Here is a 17851-nt window from a genome sequence, read left to right on the forward strand (position 1 = left end):
CACATCCCTGCGGCTATGCCTAGTCCTATCCTTCACTCCCCAGTACTACCACCGATAAGCCAAGCCCTTACAGAAGAAAGGCAGTAACAGAACCCCAGGCCGAGTCCTTCAAAGACTGAGGCAGGATGAGGTTCTTAGTTTTGTTTGCTTTTTTATGGAGGTGAAATCAACATAACATAATATTAACCATTTTTAAATGAACAGTTCCGTGGCATTTAGTATATTCCCAATATTGTGCAATCACCAAAGTTCTTAGTTTTTGACAAGGTCCAGGAAAGCCTCTGTGTTTCACTGTGGTCAGGCTCCACTCACTCCTCAGGCATCTCTGCTCAGACTGATACACCAGATACCTGTTGCTTTCAGCACACAGCTGCCTAGAGTCCTAGGCACGCTCTCTCCTAGCCTTTCCTGACCTCACCTCCCCTGGGAACACAGGGCATAGTGACCAGAAGCAAATGTGACCAAGTCTATCTCTTATTTAAAACTTTTCAGTGGCTCTGCATTGCCCAAAGAATAAAGTTTCAAATCCTTAATATGACATACAAGACTCTCTACAATCTGGCATCTGCCTGTTCCCTACCCTCATCTCCTAAACACGTTGCCCTAAAATTCTTTCCTCTCATTATGTTTCCCTTGCTACTTGAGACTGCTCTGACATGCTATTTTCTTTCTCTCACCCTGGGAATGGTGTTGTCACCCCCATACACTTTTCCCCCAGACTTATGTTACCCTGGAGAAAGTTCTCATCCTATTTTCATTACTCCCTGGGAACGGCTCTGATCCCAGTCTCATTTTACCCTGGGGACCACTCTGATCCACACTTCACTATTCACTGTCCTCTGGATATGTCACTGACCATATCATACCACAGGATGACTTTTTTCCACCTTCTCCTCTTCTACTTCTGTCATGTTACTGAGAAGAGCTTTACCCTCAGTAATCTGCTTCTGCTGCCTCTATCTGGGCCTCCTATAAGCCCAGGGCTTCACCACGTCTCTCACCCCAAAGTTACTGGTATGTGGTTTTTACAGTACATAATCAAAACCATAGAGACAGAAAGCAGAATGGTGGTTGCCAGGGGCTAGGGAGAAGCAGGAATGGGGAGTTACTGTTTAAATGGGTACATAGTTTCCATTTTACAAGATGAGAAGAGTCATGGAGATGGATGATGATGGTGACTGCACATTATGAACGTATTTAATACCTCTAGACTATATACTTTAAAAATGATTAAGATGGTAAATTTCATGTTATTTTGCCACAATTTTTTTAAATCTGGGGAAAAAGTTACAGGCACCTGAGACCTAGGAGAGAGATCTACTATACCAGCCAGCTGAGGGGTTAGCTCCTGGTCTTATTCTCCCTCGGCTTCTTTTCTGAAAGAATGATGTACCACTATTAGCATGGCATTTGAACCCAGGCACATTTTACCCTGGAGATATCTCTGACTTCAGCCTCATCTTACTCTGAGAATAGCTCTGATCTAGGCCTTCCCAATCACCACACCACAAAGAAAGTCATGCTACAGAATACCCTGAAGATGGTTTCCACTCTGACCTTCAGTGACATTAAACCTCAGGAAAGAAAAGTGATGTGAGGCAACTGGCCCAAAGTAACCTTAATGTTATTCCAAAGTAGGGAAAGAAGGTCTTTCCTGGGGAGTAGGGGAGAAAAGTTTTCCAAATTATTACAAAACTCTTCTGACTTTCTGTATATACAAGCCTAAGGTGTGTCAAATGGTGCACAGGAAGGTCTCACACAAAAAACCTTTTTCCAGGTTTTTTAAGCTTCTAACTGTGGCATCACCACAAATATCAGTGCGTTTCCATGTGAGTGAATGAACAATGCCCAATTTGGGCATCTGCACTTTGCTTTTCTTCTGGTTTCTAGGCCTGTGGTTTAAACACTCCATTCAGAAGCAAAGAAATAATATTTAGACTCCATCCTTCTAAAATATTTTATTTGAGTCTGGCAATGTTTTAAGTGGAACAAACCTAGGCTTTACAGCTTTCTAGCCATGCAATCCTAGGCACATAACTTTCCTCGTTTATAAAATGAGAATATCTTACAGGGTTGCTGCAAAGAAAAGTCAACAAATATATATAAAGCATCTACCAGTATACCTGGCCCAAAATATTTCATTCAACAAATATTTACTAAGTATATGTTATGTGCCAGTCAGTGTTCTAGGCACTAAGGACTTAGCAGTGAACAAAAATCACTGCTCTTACTGAGCTAACAGGGAGTAGGGGGCAAAGTAAAGGGCCTGACAAATAAATATGTGAGAGGATGATAAATGCTATGGAGAAAAATTAAGCAGAGATAGAGGTTGAGATGTGCTATGGGGAGAGTTTGTTATTTTTAAACAGAATGATTGAAGAAGGCCTCACTGAGAATATGACATTTGAACAAAGGAGCTGAAGGAAATGAGCTAATAAGACACGCAGTGGAGAAAGAGGGAAGAACAAATGCAAAGGAGGCACGAGCGTATCTACCTTCTTCAAAAGAGAGTGAGGAAGCCCATGGGGCAGGGTGAGCAGGCAGACAGGAGATAAGGACAAGCCAGGTAACTGGGAGCCAAGTCACTCTAAGGACTTCGTCTTGTTCTTTGAGGAATATGGGAGGCCACTAAACGATTCTGATCTCTATGACTGGATTTATATTTTGAAAGGATTGCTCTGGCTGCTCTTTTTAGAACAACTGTAGGCAGGCAAGGGCAGAAGCAGGGAAACTAATCAAGTGGCTATTATTTCTCCAGGCAAGAAACAATGGTAGCTCAGATCAAGGTGGTAGCAGCAGAAGCAATGAAAAGTATCCACACTGTTGATGTATTTTAAAGGTCGAACCAATAGGATCTGCTGACAGAGTGAATGTTAAGTGCAAACTTGTTAAATTAAAATGCCAGTTAGACATCTAAAATGTCAACGAAGGGGTCGGATACACAAGGTTAAAGTTTAGAGGAGACATCTGAGCTAGACATACAAATTTGAGAGTTGTCAATTAACAGATGATAATTAAAACCATTAAAGTGGCTTTTAAATGCCATTCATTTATTACTCAATAAATGAATTACTCAGTGAACAGTAACTGCTATTATAATCGCTTTGTTTCTTAAGGTGCTAGAAATACTTGTCAACACTTACCATGAATATTTAAACTTCAGTGCCCAATCTCTAACCCCATCCCCAATTCCTCAACTCCCTTCCCTCCTTTCAAATTTTCAATTAAAACACTAGATAAGTGGAGGCATTGTGGTGTTAAGTGGTAAAGACACCTATTTTATTTTATTTTATTTTTATTTTTATTATTTATTTATTTATTTGGCTGCATCGGGTCTTAGTTGCAGCACTCAGGATCTTTTAGTTGCAGCATGAGAACTCTTAGTTGCGGCATGTGGGATCCAGTTCCCTGACCAGGCATTAAACCCAGGCCCCCTGCATTGGGAGTATGGAGTCTTACCCACTGGACCACCAGGGAAGTCCCAAGGTACCAATTTTAGAGTTAGACAGCATTGAGTTTGAATCTTCCATCTTAGCCACTTATTAGTTCTATAACCTTTAAACCTCAATTTTCTAATCTGTAAGATGGGGCTAATACTACCTATGTTACAGGATTGTTGTAATGATAAGACATCCATTCATTCATTTGCTCAACAAACATTTACCAAGTATTCATCACATGCCCAGGACTGTGTTTAGCACTAGAGACAGGCAGATACTGTCCTCATGGAGTTTACTATCCAAGGGACCACAGTATCTCCAAAGGACCAGACAAAAATTTTAAGTTTAAAAAGTCATCTCAGTAAAGTAAATATGGGACTTCCCTGGTGGTGCAGTGGTTAAGAATTCGCCTGCCAATGCAGGGGACACGGGTTCGATCCCTGGTCTGGGAAGATCCCACATGCCACAGAGCAACTAAGCCCGTGTGCCGCAACTACTGAGCCTGTGCTCTAGAGCCCATGAGCCACAACTACTGAAGCCCACGTGCTCTAGGGCCCATGCTCCGCAGGAAGAGAAGTCACCACAAGGAGAAGCCTCTGCACCACAATGAAGAGTAGACCCTGCTTGCTGCAACAAAATAAAGCCTGCGCACAGCAACAAAGACCCAATGCAGCCAAAATAAATAAAATTTTTAAATTAATTAATTAATTTTTTAAAAAATAAAATAAATGTGTAAAGAGCCTCATACAGTGCCTGGGCAAAAAGTAGGTGCTAAATAAATGACAATACTAATTATTTTATAATTAAAGCATATAAATCTTCATAGAGCAACACACAGAATTGGAATGACTTTTAGAAATCGAAAGGTCCAATTCCCTTGTTTAACAGATGAGCAAATTAACTTACTCCATATAAACTTACTCAGGCCACATTTTCCGTCAGGCCACGTGCCAAGTATGTGGGATACAGGGATGAATAAGACAGGCCCTACTTCATGTCAAGTAAGTACACAAAAGGGGGAAGTGACTTGTCCAAAATAACCTGGGCGATCACTTAGGCTGGAAATCGTGTCTTCTAATTTTCAGTGTTTTGCTCTTTCTACCGATCCAAAATTATTCATTTCAAATAGAAATATTTCTCAGGAAGAAGCCTACCATATGCCCTGTGCCAGAGAGAGGGCCATCCTACAGTTCAGCAATCCCTCGCAGGTAGCTTGTCAGAAAGGATAAGCCCTATGGGCTTAGAGGTGGATTCTTTTTCTCTGTAAACGGTCAATAACAGGCAGCAGCTGGGACCTCAGAGGCCCTGGTAGGAAGTTACAGAAAGATGGAGAAAAATAAAATGAAATCCTGCAGTCACCAAAGCCTTGGCTAAGCAGAGAGAAGGCAGGGCAAGGCCAGACCAAGACCTTTCTCCTTCATCCCAGAGATTAAGTCATGTTCCCTCCAGGCTAGGACCAATTTCAGAAATCTACCGTTGTCCCTGTGGCCCATCCATGCCTACTCTCCCTTCCAGCCCTCTTTAGAGTCTCCACATTGAGCTCCTAATGGAAAAAACAGCACTGTGGAGCAGAAAGAGTACACCTTATAGTTTCACAGACCCAGGCTGAAACTGTGGCTCCACCACTAACTAGCTATATACTTCTTAACTTGTCTGTTTCCACATCCAGATAATGGTGACAATACTTATTTCTTGGAGTTGTGGTAAGCATTAGAATTGCATCTAATGTTTAGCTGTATCTAGAAAAGCTCCTGAGCACTATTTATAATAGCCAGTATGTGGAAGCAACCTAAATGCCCATCAACAGATGAATGGATAAAGAAGATGTGGCACATATATACAATGGAATATTGCTCAGCCATACAAAGGAATGAAATTGAGTTATTTGTAGTGAGGTGGATGGACCCAGAGTCTGTCATGCAGAGTGAAGTAAGGCAGAAAAAGAAAAACAAATACCATATGCTAACGCATATCTATGGAATCTAGAAAAATGGTACTGATGAACCTAGTGGCAGGGCAAGAATAAAGATGCAGATGTAGAGAACAGACTTGAGGACCCGGGGGGGAGGCAAGGCTGTGATGGAGTGAGAGAGTAGCACTGACATACATACACTACCAAATGTAAAATAGATAGCTAATAGGAAGCTGCTGCATAGCACAGGGAGATCAGCTCAGTGGTTTGTGACGACCTAGAGGGGCGGGATAGGGATGGTGGGAGGGAGGCTCAAGAGGGAGGTGATATGGGGATATATGTATACATACAGCTGATTCACTTTGTTGTACAGTAGAAACTAATACAACATTGTAAAGCAATTATACTCCAATAAAGATGTATTTTAAAAAAAAAAGTTCCTGGCATACAGTGGTTACTCAATACATGCTACTGTCATTAATTATTATGAATATCAAGATCTCTCTTGTCTACCCCACACTCTTTCCAGTGACTGCAGGCTTCAGCACAGCACCACAGTTTAGAGCTCCCATGATAACATGGAGTATTCAGTGACCCATGGCACCTTTACTTGACCACCTTTCTCTGCCTGTTGTCCCTCAACCTATACCAGCTCAGGTCCCCATTCCAGTCCCCAACTTTGGAAAAACAAAATATTTGAACCTGCCTCCCCTGGCTCCTCTTCAAAATATTACCCTCTTTCCTTCCTTTTCTTACCACCATATTTCTCAAAAGAGAAGTCTGTACTTGCTGCCTCTAAGCCCTCACCGGACACTCACTCCCTAAGCCACAGCAGTCTAGCTTCTATCTCCACCCCTCCACTGAAACTGCCTTCATCAGGTCACCAATGACTCAGTAGCCCCATTTCAGGGCTCACCCTACTTGTCCTCAGCTCCAACAAACGTTCGCCTCCTCTTACAAACCTTTCTCATTCCTGGCTTCCCAGGCAGTACTTTCTCCTACCACTCTGACTGATCCTCAGATGCCTTCCCTAACTTTTCTGGCCACACATATCAGAGTTTCTCTGGCTCTATCCCCAGCCTCTTTTCATTCCCCATTTTACTCAGGCAATTTCATCTATTCCTATGGTTTCCACTCTCACTTAGAAGTCATCATTCCTACGTCTACGATCAATCCTACCTCTCTCAGGAGCTCCAAAACTAATATCTTCTCCCCAAGTACCAGATATTTTCTCCAAATGTCACCCATAGGCATCTCAAAACCAACATTAACTTCCCCAAACCAGCCTCTCCAGCCTGTATTCCATGTGTTAACAGCATCATAGTAATACCCAGACACCTAAAACTTCTCCCCTCTTCCTTTAGTCCCACAATTTAAATCAACACCCATGACCACTGACCTGGTTCCAGCCTCATCATTTGCTACCGCAACAGTCTTCTGACTGGCTTCCCTGCCTCTAGTTTAATCAATTCATTCTAATCCTCCTAAGCATAGGCATCAAAGAGATTTTCTAAAACACCACTCTGACTATGACATTCTCCATCTTAAATATTTACAGTAAAGCTCAACTCCAATAGAATTTAAAGTCTTCGCTATTCAGAATCCCTCCCAAGCAGCCCAACAGTGCAGCACGATGAGCAACTCACCACTCCCTGAATATGCCATGTACTTCCACACTCACAATGTCCAGAATGCATCCCAGGGCCCTCTCTGCCTGGCATACTTCTGGTTATCCTTAAAAATCCAGCTTGAACATCTCTGAAGCCTTCCCTGACTCTTTTATTTTTTTTAATACATCTTTATTGGAGTATAATTGCTTTACAATGTTATGTTAGTTTCTACTGTACAACAAAGTGAATCAGCTGTATATATACATATATCCCCATAACCCCTCCCTCGTGACCTCTTTCCCATCGTCCCTATCCCACCCCTCTAGGTCGCCCTGACTCTCTCTTACTAAGCATTTAGACCCTACTTCCTTTCTCTCTCAGTATATTTTGCTATGTTCCTCTATTGTAGCATTTGTGACAGTATATTGAGTGTACTTGCTTATGTGCTTATCTTCTCAGTAATTTGTGGATTGCTCAAAGACAAGGACCATGTCACATCTCTGTACCCCAGCCCGCTTGCCCAGTCTCTCAAGATGAGCAAGCAGGTTCATTATCAATTATGACAGGGGGTATTACCCCCATATCGGGAGAACAAACTCTAATGGCAACAGGAAGTCTTAACAGGTTCAACTTCCCCTCTTGCAAATGCTTCCAGATGCTGCTTGGGCTCTGACCCCAGAGGAAGTGTTTCTGACCTGACTCCTGGGGCCCCCCGTCTGGAACAGGCAGGGGATAGGAGACTTTTCTATAGATTAAAATTCTTTAAAAATGATTTCTATAGTTGCTTTACTATGGTGTGTTAGTTTCTGCTGTACTGCGTAGTGAATCAGCTATATGTATACATACATTCCCTCTTTTTCGGATTTTTTTCCCATTTAGGTCACCACAGAGCACTGAATAGAGTTCCCTGTGCTATACAGCAGGTTCTCATTAGTTATCTACTTTACACATATTAGTGTATATAGGTCAATCCCAATCTCCCAAGTCATCCCATTCCCTTCTTCCCCCCTTGGTTTCCATACTTTTGTTCTCTATATCTGTGTCTCTATTTCTGCCTTGCAAACAGGTTGATCTGTACCATTTTTCTAGATTCTACATATATGCGTTAATATACGATATTTGTTTTTCTCTTTCTGACTTACTTCATTCTGTATGACAGTCTCTAGGTCCATCCATGTCTCTACAAATGACCCAATTTTGTTTCTTTTTATGGATGGGTAATATTCCATTATATATATGTACTACATTTTCTTTATCCATTCATCTGTTGATGGACATTGAGGTTGCTTCCATGACCTGGCTATTGTAAACAGTGCTGTGATGAACATTGGGGTGTATGTGTCTTTTTGAATTATGGTGTTCTCTGGGTATATGCCCAGCAGTGGGATTGCTGGGTCATACGGTAATTCTTTTTTTAGTTTTTTAAAGAACCTCCATACTGTTCTTCACAGTGGCTGTATCAATTTACACTCCCACCAACAGAGTAAGAGGGTTCCCTTTTCTCCACACCCTCTCTGGCATTTATTGTTTGTAGATTTTTTGATGATGTTCATTCTGACTGGCGTGAGGTGATACCTCATTGTAGTTTTGATTTGCATTTCTCTAATAATTAGTGATGTTGTGCCTCTTGGCCATCTGTATGTCTTCTTTGGAGAAATGTCTGTTTAGGTCTTCCGCCCATTTTTTGATTGGGTTGTTTTTTTGGTATTGAGCTGCATGAGCTGTTTGTATATTCTGGAGATTAATCCCTTGTCTGTTGCTTTATTTGCAAATATTTTTTCCCATTCTGAGGGTTGTCTTTTTGCCTTGTTTATGGTTTCCTTTGCTGTGCAAAAGCTTTTAAGTTTCATTAGGTCCCATTTGTTTATTTTTGTTTTTATTTTCATTACTCTAGGAGGTGGGTCAAAAAAGATCTTGCTGTGATTTATGTCAAAGAGTGTTCTTTCTATGTTTTCTTCTAAGAGTTTTACAGTGTCCCCAGTCTTACATTTAGGTTTTTAATTCATTTTGAGTTTATTTTTGTGTATGGTGTTAGGGAGTGTTCTAATTTCATTCTTTTACATGTAGCTGTCCAATTTTCCCAGTACCACTTATTGAAGAAGCTGCCTTTCCTCCATTGTATATTCTTGCCTTCTCTGTCATAGATTAGTTTCTACACCTTCAAAAGGAACTGAGGTGATTACTACAACAAACTGTGGCAAGTCTTCTTGCCTTCAATCCCACCCCCCACTTGGGAAACTGCCCTGTACCACACTACTTGCAACAAGTTCCTTCACTAGCCAGAAATCTATGGTGGCTTCTCACTGTATGATGTATCATGGCCTAAACTGTATAATGTGGTGATTAAGAGCAAGGTTTCTAGAAAAATATCACCCAGGCATGAATCCTAACTTCATCATTTATTAACCATATGAGTTAAAGCACGTTATTTAAGTTCTCTGGGCCTCAGTTTTCTCACCTTTAAAATAAGAAAATAATAGTACCACCCTCTTAGAGCTGGTATAAAGATTAAATACACTAATAATAATAAGTAAATAATGAAAAAAGAAATAAGCTTAGCATTAAAAATGCTAACAACAGTGCCTGGCACATGGAAAGAACTTCGTAAATTACATAAAACATATTCAGGTTTCAAGTCCTCTACCATTCATAGTCTGAAACATGAACTATTACCCTGACCCATTTCACATTCTTCAGCTCACCAGTTCCCAACCCTTTTAACTTCTGACTTCATTACTTACCATTCTTTCCCCCTACCCACAATACCAATCCCCATCTGCCCAGCCCCTCCCTCTGTCCTTAGCTGCAAATTCTCTCTGGCAGTGCTACCTTCAACTGCCCCGGAAATAAGCCCCCTCAGCACAGTGCCCATAGGAGATGCCATGGCTAAGAGTAGTACAGGATACCACCTTCTCCTGAGCACTAGATGTTCACTCTACCTGCACTCAGGTCACCTGCACAATCCAAATGCTTCCCTGAACTTCTGCAGTATGAAAACCTTACAGGGCATTCTCTGCATCTGCATCCTTATTCTTGCCCTGTCACTGTGTTCATCAGTACCATTTTTTTTTTTTAGATTCCGTATATATGAGTTAGCATACAGTATTTTTTTTTCTCTTTCTGGCTTACTTCACTCTGTATGACAGACTCTAGGTCTATCCACCTCATTACATATAGCTCCATTTCATTCTTTTTTATGGCTGAGTAATATTCCATTGTATATATATGCCACATCTTCTTTATCCATTCATCTGTTGATGGGCATTTAGGTTGCTTCCATATCCTGGCTATTGTAAATATGTACCATAAGGCACATGTTTCTTTCTGGAGGACACGAGGGGCGAAGGGGAAGCTGGGATGAAGTGAGAGAGTAGCATAGACATAGATACACTACCAACTGTAAAATAGATACCTAGTGGGAAGTTGCTGTATAACAAAGGGAGATCACCTCGATGATGGGTGATGCCTTAGATGGCCAGGACAGGGAGAGCGGGAGGGAGCCACGGGAGGGAGTCACAGGAGGGAGGGGATATGGGGATATATGTATAAATACAGCTGATTCACTTTGGTGTACCTCAAAAGCTGGTACAAGAGTGTAAAGCGATTACATTCCAATAAAGAGCTTAAAAAAACAAAACAAAGCAAAGCAAAAAAAACAAAAACAAACAAAAAAAACTTTACAGGGACCTCCCTGGTGGTCCAGTGGGTAAGACTCCATTCTCCCAACGCAGGGGGCTTCGGTTCGATCCCTGGTCAGGGAACTAGATCTCATATGCATGCCACAACTAAGAGTTCACATGCTGCAGCTAAGAATTCACATGCTGCAACAAAGAGTCCACATGCCGCAACTAAAAATCCCACATGCCGCAATGAAGATCCTGTGTGCTGCAGATAAGACCTGGTGCAGCCAAAAAATAAAAATAAATAAAACAAATAAATAAAATAAAATAAGAAAAAAAGGAAAAAACTAAAATTATTTTAAAAAAAAACCTTACAGTTGTAGACACTAAGTCACACCATCACCAGGAAGCCTGCTAGACTACAGTGACTCAGACAAAGGTCTGCCTTCCCTCGGCTACTAAAATCTTAATCTTTAACACACACTTGCACACACACAAAACCTAATCATCTCTACTAGATTAAGTTCCTGAGGCAGCGTCTGGTTTTCCATCACTACCTTCCTGTCACCCTAGGACAGTGACTGGATCATGGTAAATGTTTCATAAATATTTATTGAATGTAAGTTGTCTAACACAACTTCTACATCTTTAAAATAAGAAAACCAAGCTTGAGAAGGTAGAAGTACCTCACTTAAAGGAAAGTGAAACTGGAACCCAGAACTCCATAAGACTGGAATATTGAATGCAATCCCCCCTACCCCACCTACTTCTTGGCCAACTGCAACTAACAAGAGAGCAAATAGATAGCTCTCTGATTAAACTAAGCATTATTGGCTCAAAGCAGAGTGTTTACCTCTCCCTCCAGAAGTAGCAAACAAGGCGGATGATAGAGGCTCAATTAGCTAAATCTCCTACCATTGACTGTCTGGGACATAACCAGGAACTGGTGGATTAACCAAGATCTCTAGCTTTCTATAACAACCACCCCCCGCACCCCCCCCACCCCCCAGTCTATGAAAAGAAGGAGAGTCCTGGAGGAACTCTGCCAGCCAAAGGACAGTTTGCCGTTCTACTTCTTCAAGCCCAACTAACAGAAAATCAGGGAGCCACTTTATGTTCATTTTACCTAACTGTATCTCATGGAACACTGGTATTTTATGAAATATCAAGAGATGGGTTGTTGTGGGGTTTTTTTGGCGGGGGGAGGATTCCATGATCAAAAAATGTGGAATCATCTATACTTCAACTTAAAAAAAAATGTAGGGACTTCCCCGGCAGTCCAGTGGTTAAGTCTTAGCTTCCAAGGCAGGGGGTGCAGATTCAATCCCTGGTCGAGGAACTAAAATCCAGCATGTCTCACAGCACAGCCAAAAAACAGTAATAAATTTTTTTAAATATGTTAAATGTAGAAAACCCTGCATATCTTTCCTTACCATATTAAAGACTCACAGCTTTTTCAAACTTGATCTCAAAGGTCTTTTATAGACTAATACCTATTGTCTTTTCATATGATGGTGATGTTCTAAAGAACACTTATTTTAAAAGAGTGCACTGTAAAATATATAAATATATGTTACTCCACAGTTACACAAAATGGACAGGACCCTCAAGTAGGAGAGAATGCCTGGACCACTTGGAATACTAAACTTACATTACTTTCTCCATCACAATAAACTTATGGGAAGGTTAACCTAGATTCAGATCGATGTCTGTTTGACTTTAAAGCCTGTGTCTTTCCATCATTATATTACATTCCTTGACAGTTGTTCACTCTAAAAAATCTCTATTGAGCTGCAGATGAAATGCAGCAAGGGATGCAAGGAAGCATAAGATTTAATAATCTCTGCCTTCGTGGAACTCATACTTGGTGATGCTCACTGCTGTGACAGAGAACAGGGAAACAGGGATAGAGAGAGGGATGGAGGGCAATAGGAGCTCAGGGAAGGGGAAATTGTTAGCGAAGGCTTCCCAGAGAAGTTGGTACCTCAGCTAGTCTAGTGATGAAGGACATCGGCTCTAGGGGAAAAGACCAGTTTCTACAAGAGGCCAGCTTCCAGACTATCCAATGAAGAGACAGCAGAGAAAAGAGGGGTCTTTATCAGATGTAGCACTTCCAGGGGCCAACCAGAGATGGCTTTAGGGAGCACAAACTAGGTTGGGTTGCTGCCAGACACAAAGCTACTTGCCAGTTGCCCTCCTGGAAACAAGCTGGCAGTTTTTACTTTGACCGAATCTCAGGCCTGAAAGGAATACTTTGAAATCACTTAAATAAGGCCCCACTTCACTGATGATAAGAGGTCCTAAGAGAGCCTGGCTTCATTTGTCCCCACGAGCTGAGTACGGGAGAAACACACGGTAGACAATCACAGTTACAAAGTTGACAATTAATGAGTTTATTATGTGTCAGGCAATCTGCTGCATGCTCAGCATGGATTATCTCATCTCAACCTCCACAGCAACCCTATGAGGTGGATAAGATGGTTATCTCCATGTCAGAGATCAGGAAGCAGACTCAGAGGTTAAGTAACTCACCCAAATATTACTAACAAGTGATGGGACCCAGGCAGACCAACCCTAGGGCTCATGTCCTTCATCGCTAGACTAGCTGAGGTACCAACTTCTCAGGGAAGCCTCCCCTGACAACTTCTCTCCCACCAACCACTAGGGGACCCCCCGGGTCCCCTTGCCCCTCTTCCCATTCCTCTATCTACCCCTTTGTCACCATTCCCACTACCACAGCAGCGAGCATCACCAAATTATGAATTCCGCGAAGGCAGAGGTTACTAAACCTTATACTTCCTTGTATCCCTCATACCTAGCACTGTATTTGCTGCTCAATAACGATTTTTTAGAGTAAACACCTATCAAGCAATATAGTTTAATGATAGAAATACATAGACTTCAAAGTCAAACAGACTTAGACCTGAACCCAGGCACAGCCGTTCTTAGCTATACGATCTTAGCTGTCACTTAAGCACTTTGGGACTCAGAGTGGTAACATTTTTTACCATGTACCTTTCTGAGAAAACTAAGACTGGCACATAAAAGTTGCTCAATTTCATTCAATTTCACTTACAATCCTCCTCCTTTCCCCTTGTCCTACATATATTGATAGAAAGAATACTAGTCTGGGAATCCAGAATCTAATTAGCTATAATCTTAGTTACTTCTCCTTTCTGGGCTTCAATTTCCTCGTCCACAAAGCACAGAACTGTTGGTTTGGAACAAATGAAATAAAAATATGCTTCAGTGGTTAAAAAGCAATGCACAGATGGAAGGAATTTTTGTCATACCACTTATCTGGCTTTTAATCAGCTTTGAACCACACTGCATACAACTGTCTTGAAGATCACTGAAGAAGAGTGATCCCTCAGAGATCAAAAACTAAAAAAGGAGGGCGTATTTGCACCGTCATTAGGGGAAGGAGCCAGTTCCACTGAGAAGCTGAGGTGAGACACTGCCAAATGGCTTTGCTCCAGCAGTCCCTAGCTAATTAAGGCCTCACTCCCCTGCCCTGTCTGCCTGTGACCTCTGCAAAGGCTAGAGAACACCAAGTGCTCCACGGAAGCTCTTCTCTTGGCTAGAGTGACAAGGTATTGCCGGCTAAGGATCAGCCAAAGCTTCTGCTGAGAGGTTCTTGTCCTCTGCCTTCCTTAGAACAGAGCCAAAACAAGGAGCCCTCAGGCTGTCCTCAGGTTATCAGTTTAGGATTCCTAAGAGTCCAGCCCAGGACCCTGGGTCTGGAACATGTCAGATGTGACACAACTGAAGCCCGACCAGCCAGGCCCTCTGGACAGACTAGGGAGTCCCCTCATGCTGCGGAATAAGGGGTAAGGACAAGGTCCTGGTTGTCCCATTCTCAGCTAGGAGTATTTTGTCTTAGATGCTCCCGAGGCCATTTTTCAAGCTCTTCAGGCTGCATAGGCCCTAGGGACTTAACCACTTCCTTTGCTCATTAAAGCAGAACTCTCACTCTGTCCCTTAGGGCTCCCTCCCCCAAGCCTGGATCTAGGATTAAACCGTCAGTCCATTCACCTCACCCTTCAACAGTTAAAACACACGGGCCCTTATTGTTGTAAGAGTTTAACTGTTGGGTTGGGAAAGAATATAGGCCAAAAACAACACACATGAGGAAGTAAAGAAGTTTAAGAAGTCTTACAAGTTAGTTATAGTCACTGTCCTGCTTCACAGTTCCTAGTTCCTGTCCTAACTGGTGCTCTTAGAGACAGCTACAATCCAACAGTTTTCAAACTTTATTTTTAAACAATGTAACCCTCTTTTTCAAATGCAGTTCAAATTAAACCTAATTAGGAGTCTCAATATCTAATTAGGTCTCTACTGAAGTAATGGATCTAGGTAGTAAACATGAGTGGCTCCTAAAATCATTAGACAAAAAGCTGATGGGAAATATTTTAATGAATAAATCAAGCTGACAACCTCTGAACCCATTCCTCAATCTTAACATTACAAAAAGAGAGAAAATCAGACATGGTTAAACATATTTTCAAAAAAATGAAAGAAAGAGAGAGGAAGGAAGGAAGGAAGGAAGGAAGGAAGGAAGGAAGGAAATGATTGAACCTGAATCTGATCAAGCCTTAAGATCCAACTACCAATTTATAGAAAATACAGAGGACGTAGGAACATGTTAAATACCATCATAGGAAGATAATCAGCAAAATCCAGAAATTGGGAAACTCTTCAGGACAAATGACCCAGCTTCTTCAATACAAAATTTCAAGGAAAAGAAAAGGAAGATGGGGGAAGCTAGGGATTAGATGAGACTCAAAATTTAGATCAGGACTTCCCTGGTGGTGCAGTGGTTAAGAATCCGCCTGCCAATGCAGGGGGCACAGGTTTGAGCCCTGGTCCAGGAAGATCCCACATGCCACAGAGCAACTAAACCCATGCGCCACAACTACCGAGCCTGTGTTCGACAGCCTGCAAGCCACAACTACTGAAGCCTGTGCACCTAGAGCCCGTGCTCCACGAGAGAAGCCACTGCAATGAGAAGCCTGAGCACCAAAATGAAGAGTAGCCCCCACTAACCACAACTAGAGAAAGCCCACACACAGCAACGAAGACCCAAAGTAGCCAAAAAAAAAAGAAAAAAAGAAAAAAGATTTAGATCAATCAATGTGTAGACCTTCTTTGGACACTGATATGAATAAATCAACTTTAAAAAAATTTTAAGTCATTATGAGAAATTTAAACACTAACTGTTGATATTAAGGGATTACTGCTGTATTTTTAAGCATGATAATGACATTTTGGTTATGTTTTCAGATACAGTTCTTTTAGAAATATATACTAAAATGTTTGTGAATGAAATACGTCTGGAATTTGCTTCAAAGTAAACCAAGGGTGTGGGGGGATAAAGATGAAAGAAAATTGACAAAATTGGCCATGAGGATGTAATTGTATACGGGGAGTAACGGGCACATAGGGGTTCATTATACTGCCCTCTCTAGCTGTAAATATGTTTAAAATTTTCCATAATAAAAAAGGTTTTTTTTTAAAGTTAAAACCTAAGCTGAATGGAAAGGCATTATGGTTGTGACATGTGAGAAAAGTCTAGAGTTCTTCCCATGACTCACCCCTCCCACGGCGATTCCTGAGGCACCTCTGAGAAGCCCTAGGACACCTAGGAACAGTTGGAAAACCACTCCTGCGTTATACGGGACACAGATACCTGAGTAAGAAAACCTGGCTTCAAATCTCGGCTCCGCTCCCCTAATAGCAGCGTGACCCCTTAGTCTTATGCTCATGCAGATAGGACTACCTCCCAGGGTAGCAATGAAGATCAGAAAAATGAGGGACTGAAATCCTTTACATTCTTAACCTCTATATGTTCATTATTATTAGGACCATTAGGGAGAGAATTTGCCTTTTTTTCCTGACAGTAAAGTTACTCAACCCCACCCCACCCTAATCTTCATGCCAATCCCTTCCAATCCTCAGCAAATACGCGTAAATTCTGTTAAGACATGAGAAGAAGCAGGAGGTAAGGGGCACTCAGTGGGCGACCTCTGTATGCCTGGCCAGGTTTAGTGCGTGTGTGTTTGGCGGGTGAGGGGAGGACAGGTAATGGGAAAGTGCCCTAAAGATTACTGAAAATTTACCCTCAGACTAGCTCTAGGGTAAATCCTAGAGACCTAGGATCTAGGTGTCTAAACTACAAGTCCCAGATGAAGAAAACAAGTAAAAGGTGCCTATGATGAAGGCCAACCATTAGGGGAGAAAGTGTAGTGTCGATGACAGAATTTAGCTGCCTATTCCTAACTCAGAACTAATAGGACCTATCCTTTTTATCAACACTTTGATTATTTTCCTTTCACAGTTCCTCATGTTTTGAATGATTCTGTCTATAAACAAAGTACATTCATTGAGAAGTAATTCAACATTCTCAGCTGTGTTTATTATCACTACTTTTTCTTTTCAAAATGCTGGTCCAGATTTTAACCAACCACACACAATTATCAGAAGTTCATAACAATATTGTGAAATTACACACCCCTCCATCCTGGCTTTGATGCTAAATGAGCAAGAAAGTGAAAGTAAACATGTAGACATTCAAGCACTGCGCCCCGCTACCAGTTGCTTATTTTGGCTCTGTACTTGTGTCCAAGGTCATTCACTCACTGGACAGGTTTATGTCCTATGATGCCATCAACTGCCAGTCAAATCACCAATCAGCATGGGCAAACTAGTATTACCACACAGCTCTGGCATAATTAAAACCAAAAGCAAAGACACTTGAATTGTACGTAAGTATACAATTTTCATTAGGCTTACTGAAATACTGAAAGCAACTTAAATTCATTTATTCATTCAAAAACAAATATTTACTAAGCATCCCTGTCTAAGACCTTACGCTAGCTAGGCACTAAGGACAAAATTAATAAGACATAGTCCACAGCCTCAAGGGACTATGAGGGACTCACACAAATAAACTCCTTTACTGCTTTCATGGATCTCTAAATTTCCAGAGACCACAGGCCACCAAAGTTGTGCTGGAAGGGATGACATTTTTATTCCCTTATGGATATGAACAACTTGTGAAAAGGCAACCTGCTTCAAGAAGTACCTCTCAGGCTTCCCTGGTGGTGCAGTGGTTAAGAATCCACCTGCCAACACAGGGGACACGGGTTCGAGCCATGGTCCAGGAAGATCCCACATACCACGGAGCAACTAAGCCCGTGCGCCACAACTACTGAGCCTGCGCTCTAGAGCCCGCGAGCCACAACTACTGAAACCTGTGCACCTAGAGCC

The 17851-nt window shown here is 41.8% G+C and overlaps 1 protein-coding gene across 6 annotated transcripts in view; it reads right to left on the reverse strand.

Moving 5' to 3' along the window:
* STIM1 (stromal interaction molecule 1) overlaps nucleotides 1–17851 on the reverse strand; it is a 196241-nt gene that overhangs the window by 143874 nt on the left and 34516 nt on the right. The window contains exon 1 of one of the 6 annotated variants that reach the window (XM_057747446.1): nucleotides 4595–4638. The exons of the other annotated variants lie outside the window; for them this stretch is intronic. Coding sequence (XP_057603429.1) covers nucleotides 4595–4623 — 29 coding nt within the window. The 5' untranslated portion in view covers nucleotides 4624–4638. Of the gene's footprint in view, nucleotides 1–4594; nucleotides 4639–17851 lie in introns of those variants that run through there. 6 annotated transcript variants of the gene reach the window in all.

The sequence above is a fragment of the Hippopotamus amphibius genome, chromosome 9 (assembly GCF_030028045.1).
Source record: "Hippopotamus amphibius kiboko isolate mHipAmp2 chromosome 9, mHipAmp2.hap2, whole genome shotgun sequence".
Lineage (NCBI taxonomy): Eukaryota > Metazoa > Chordata > Mammalia > Artiodactyla > Hippopotamidae > Hippopotamus > Hippopotamus amphibius.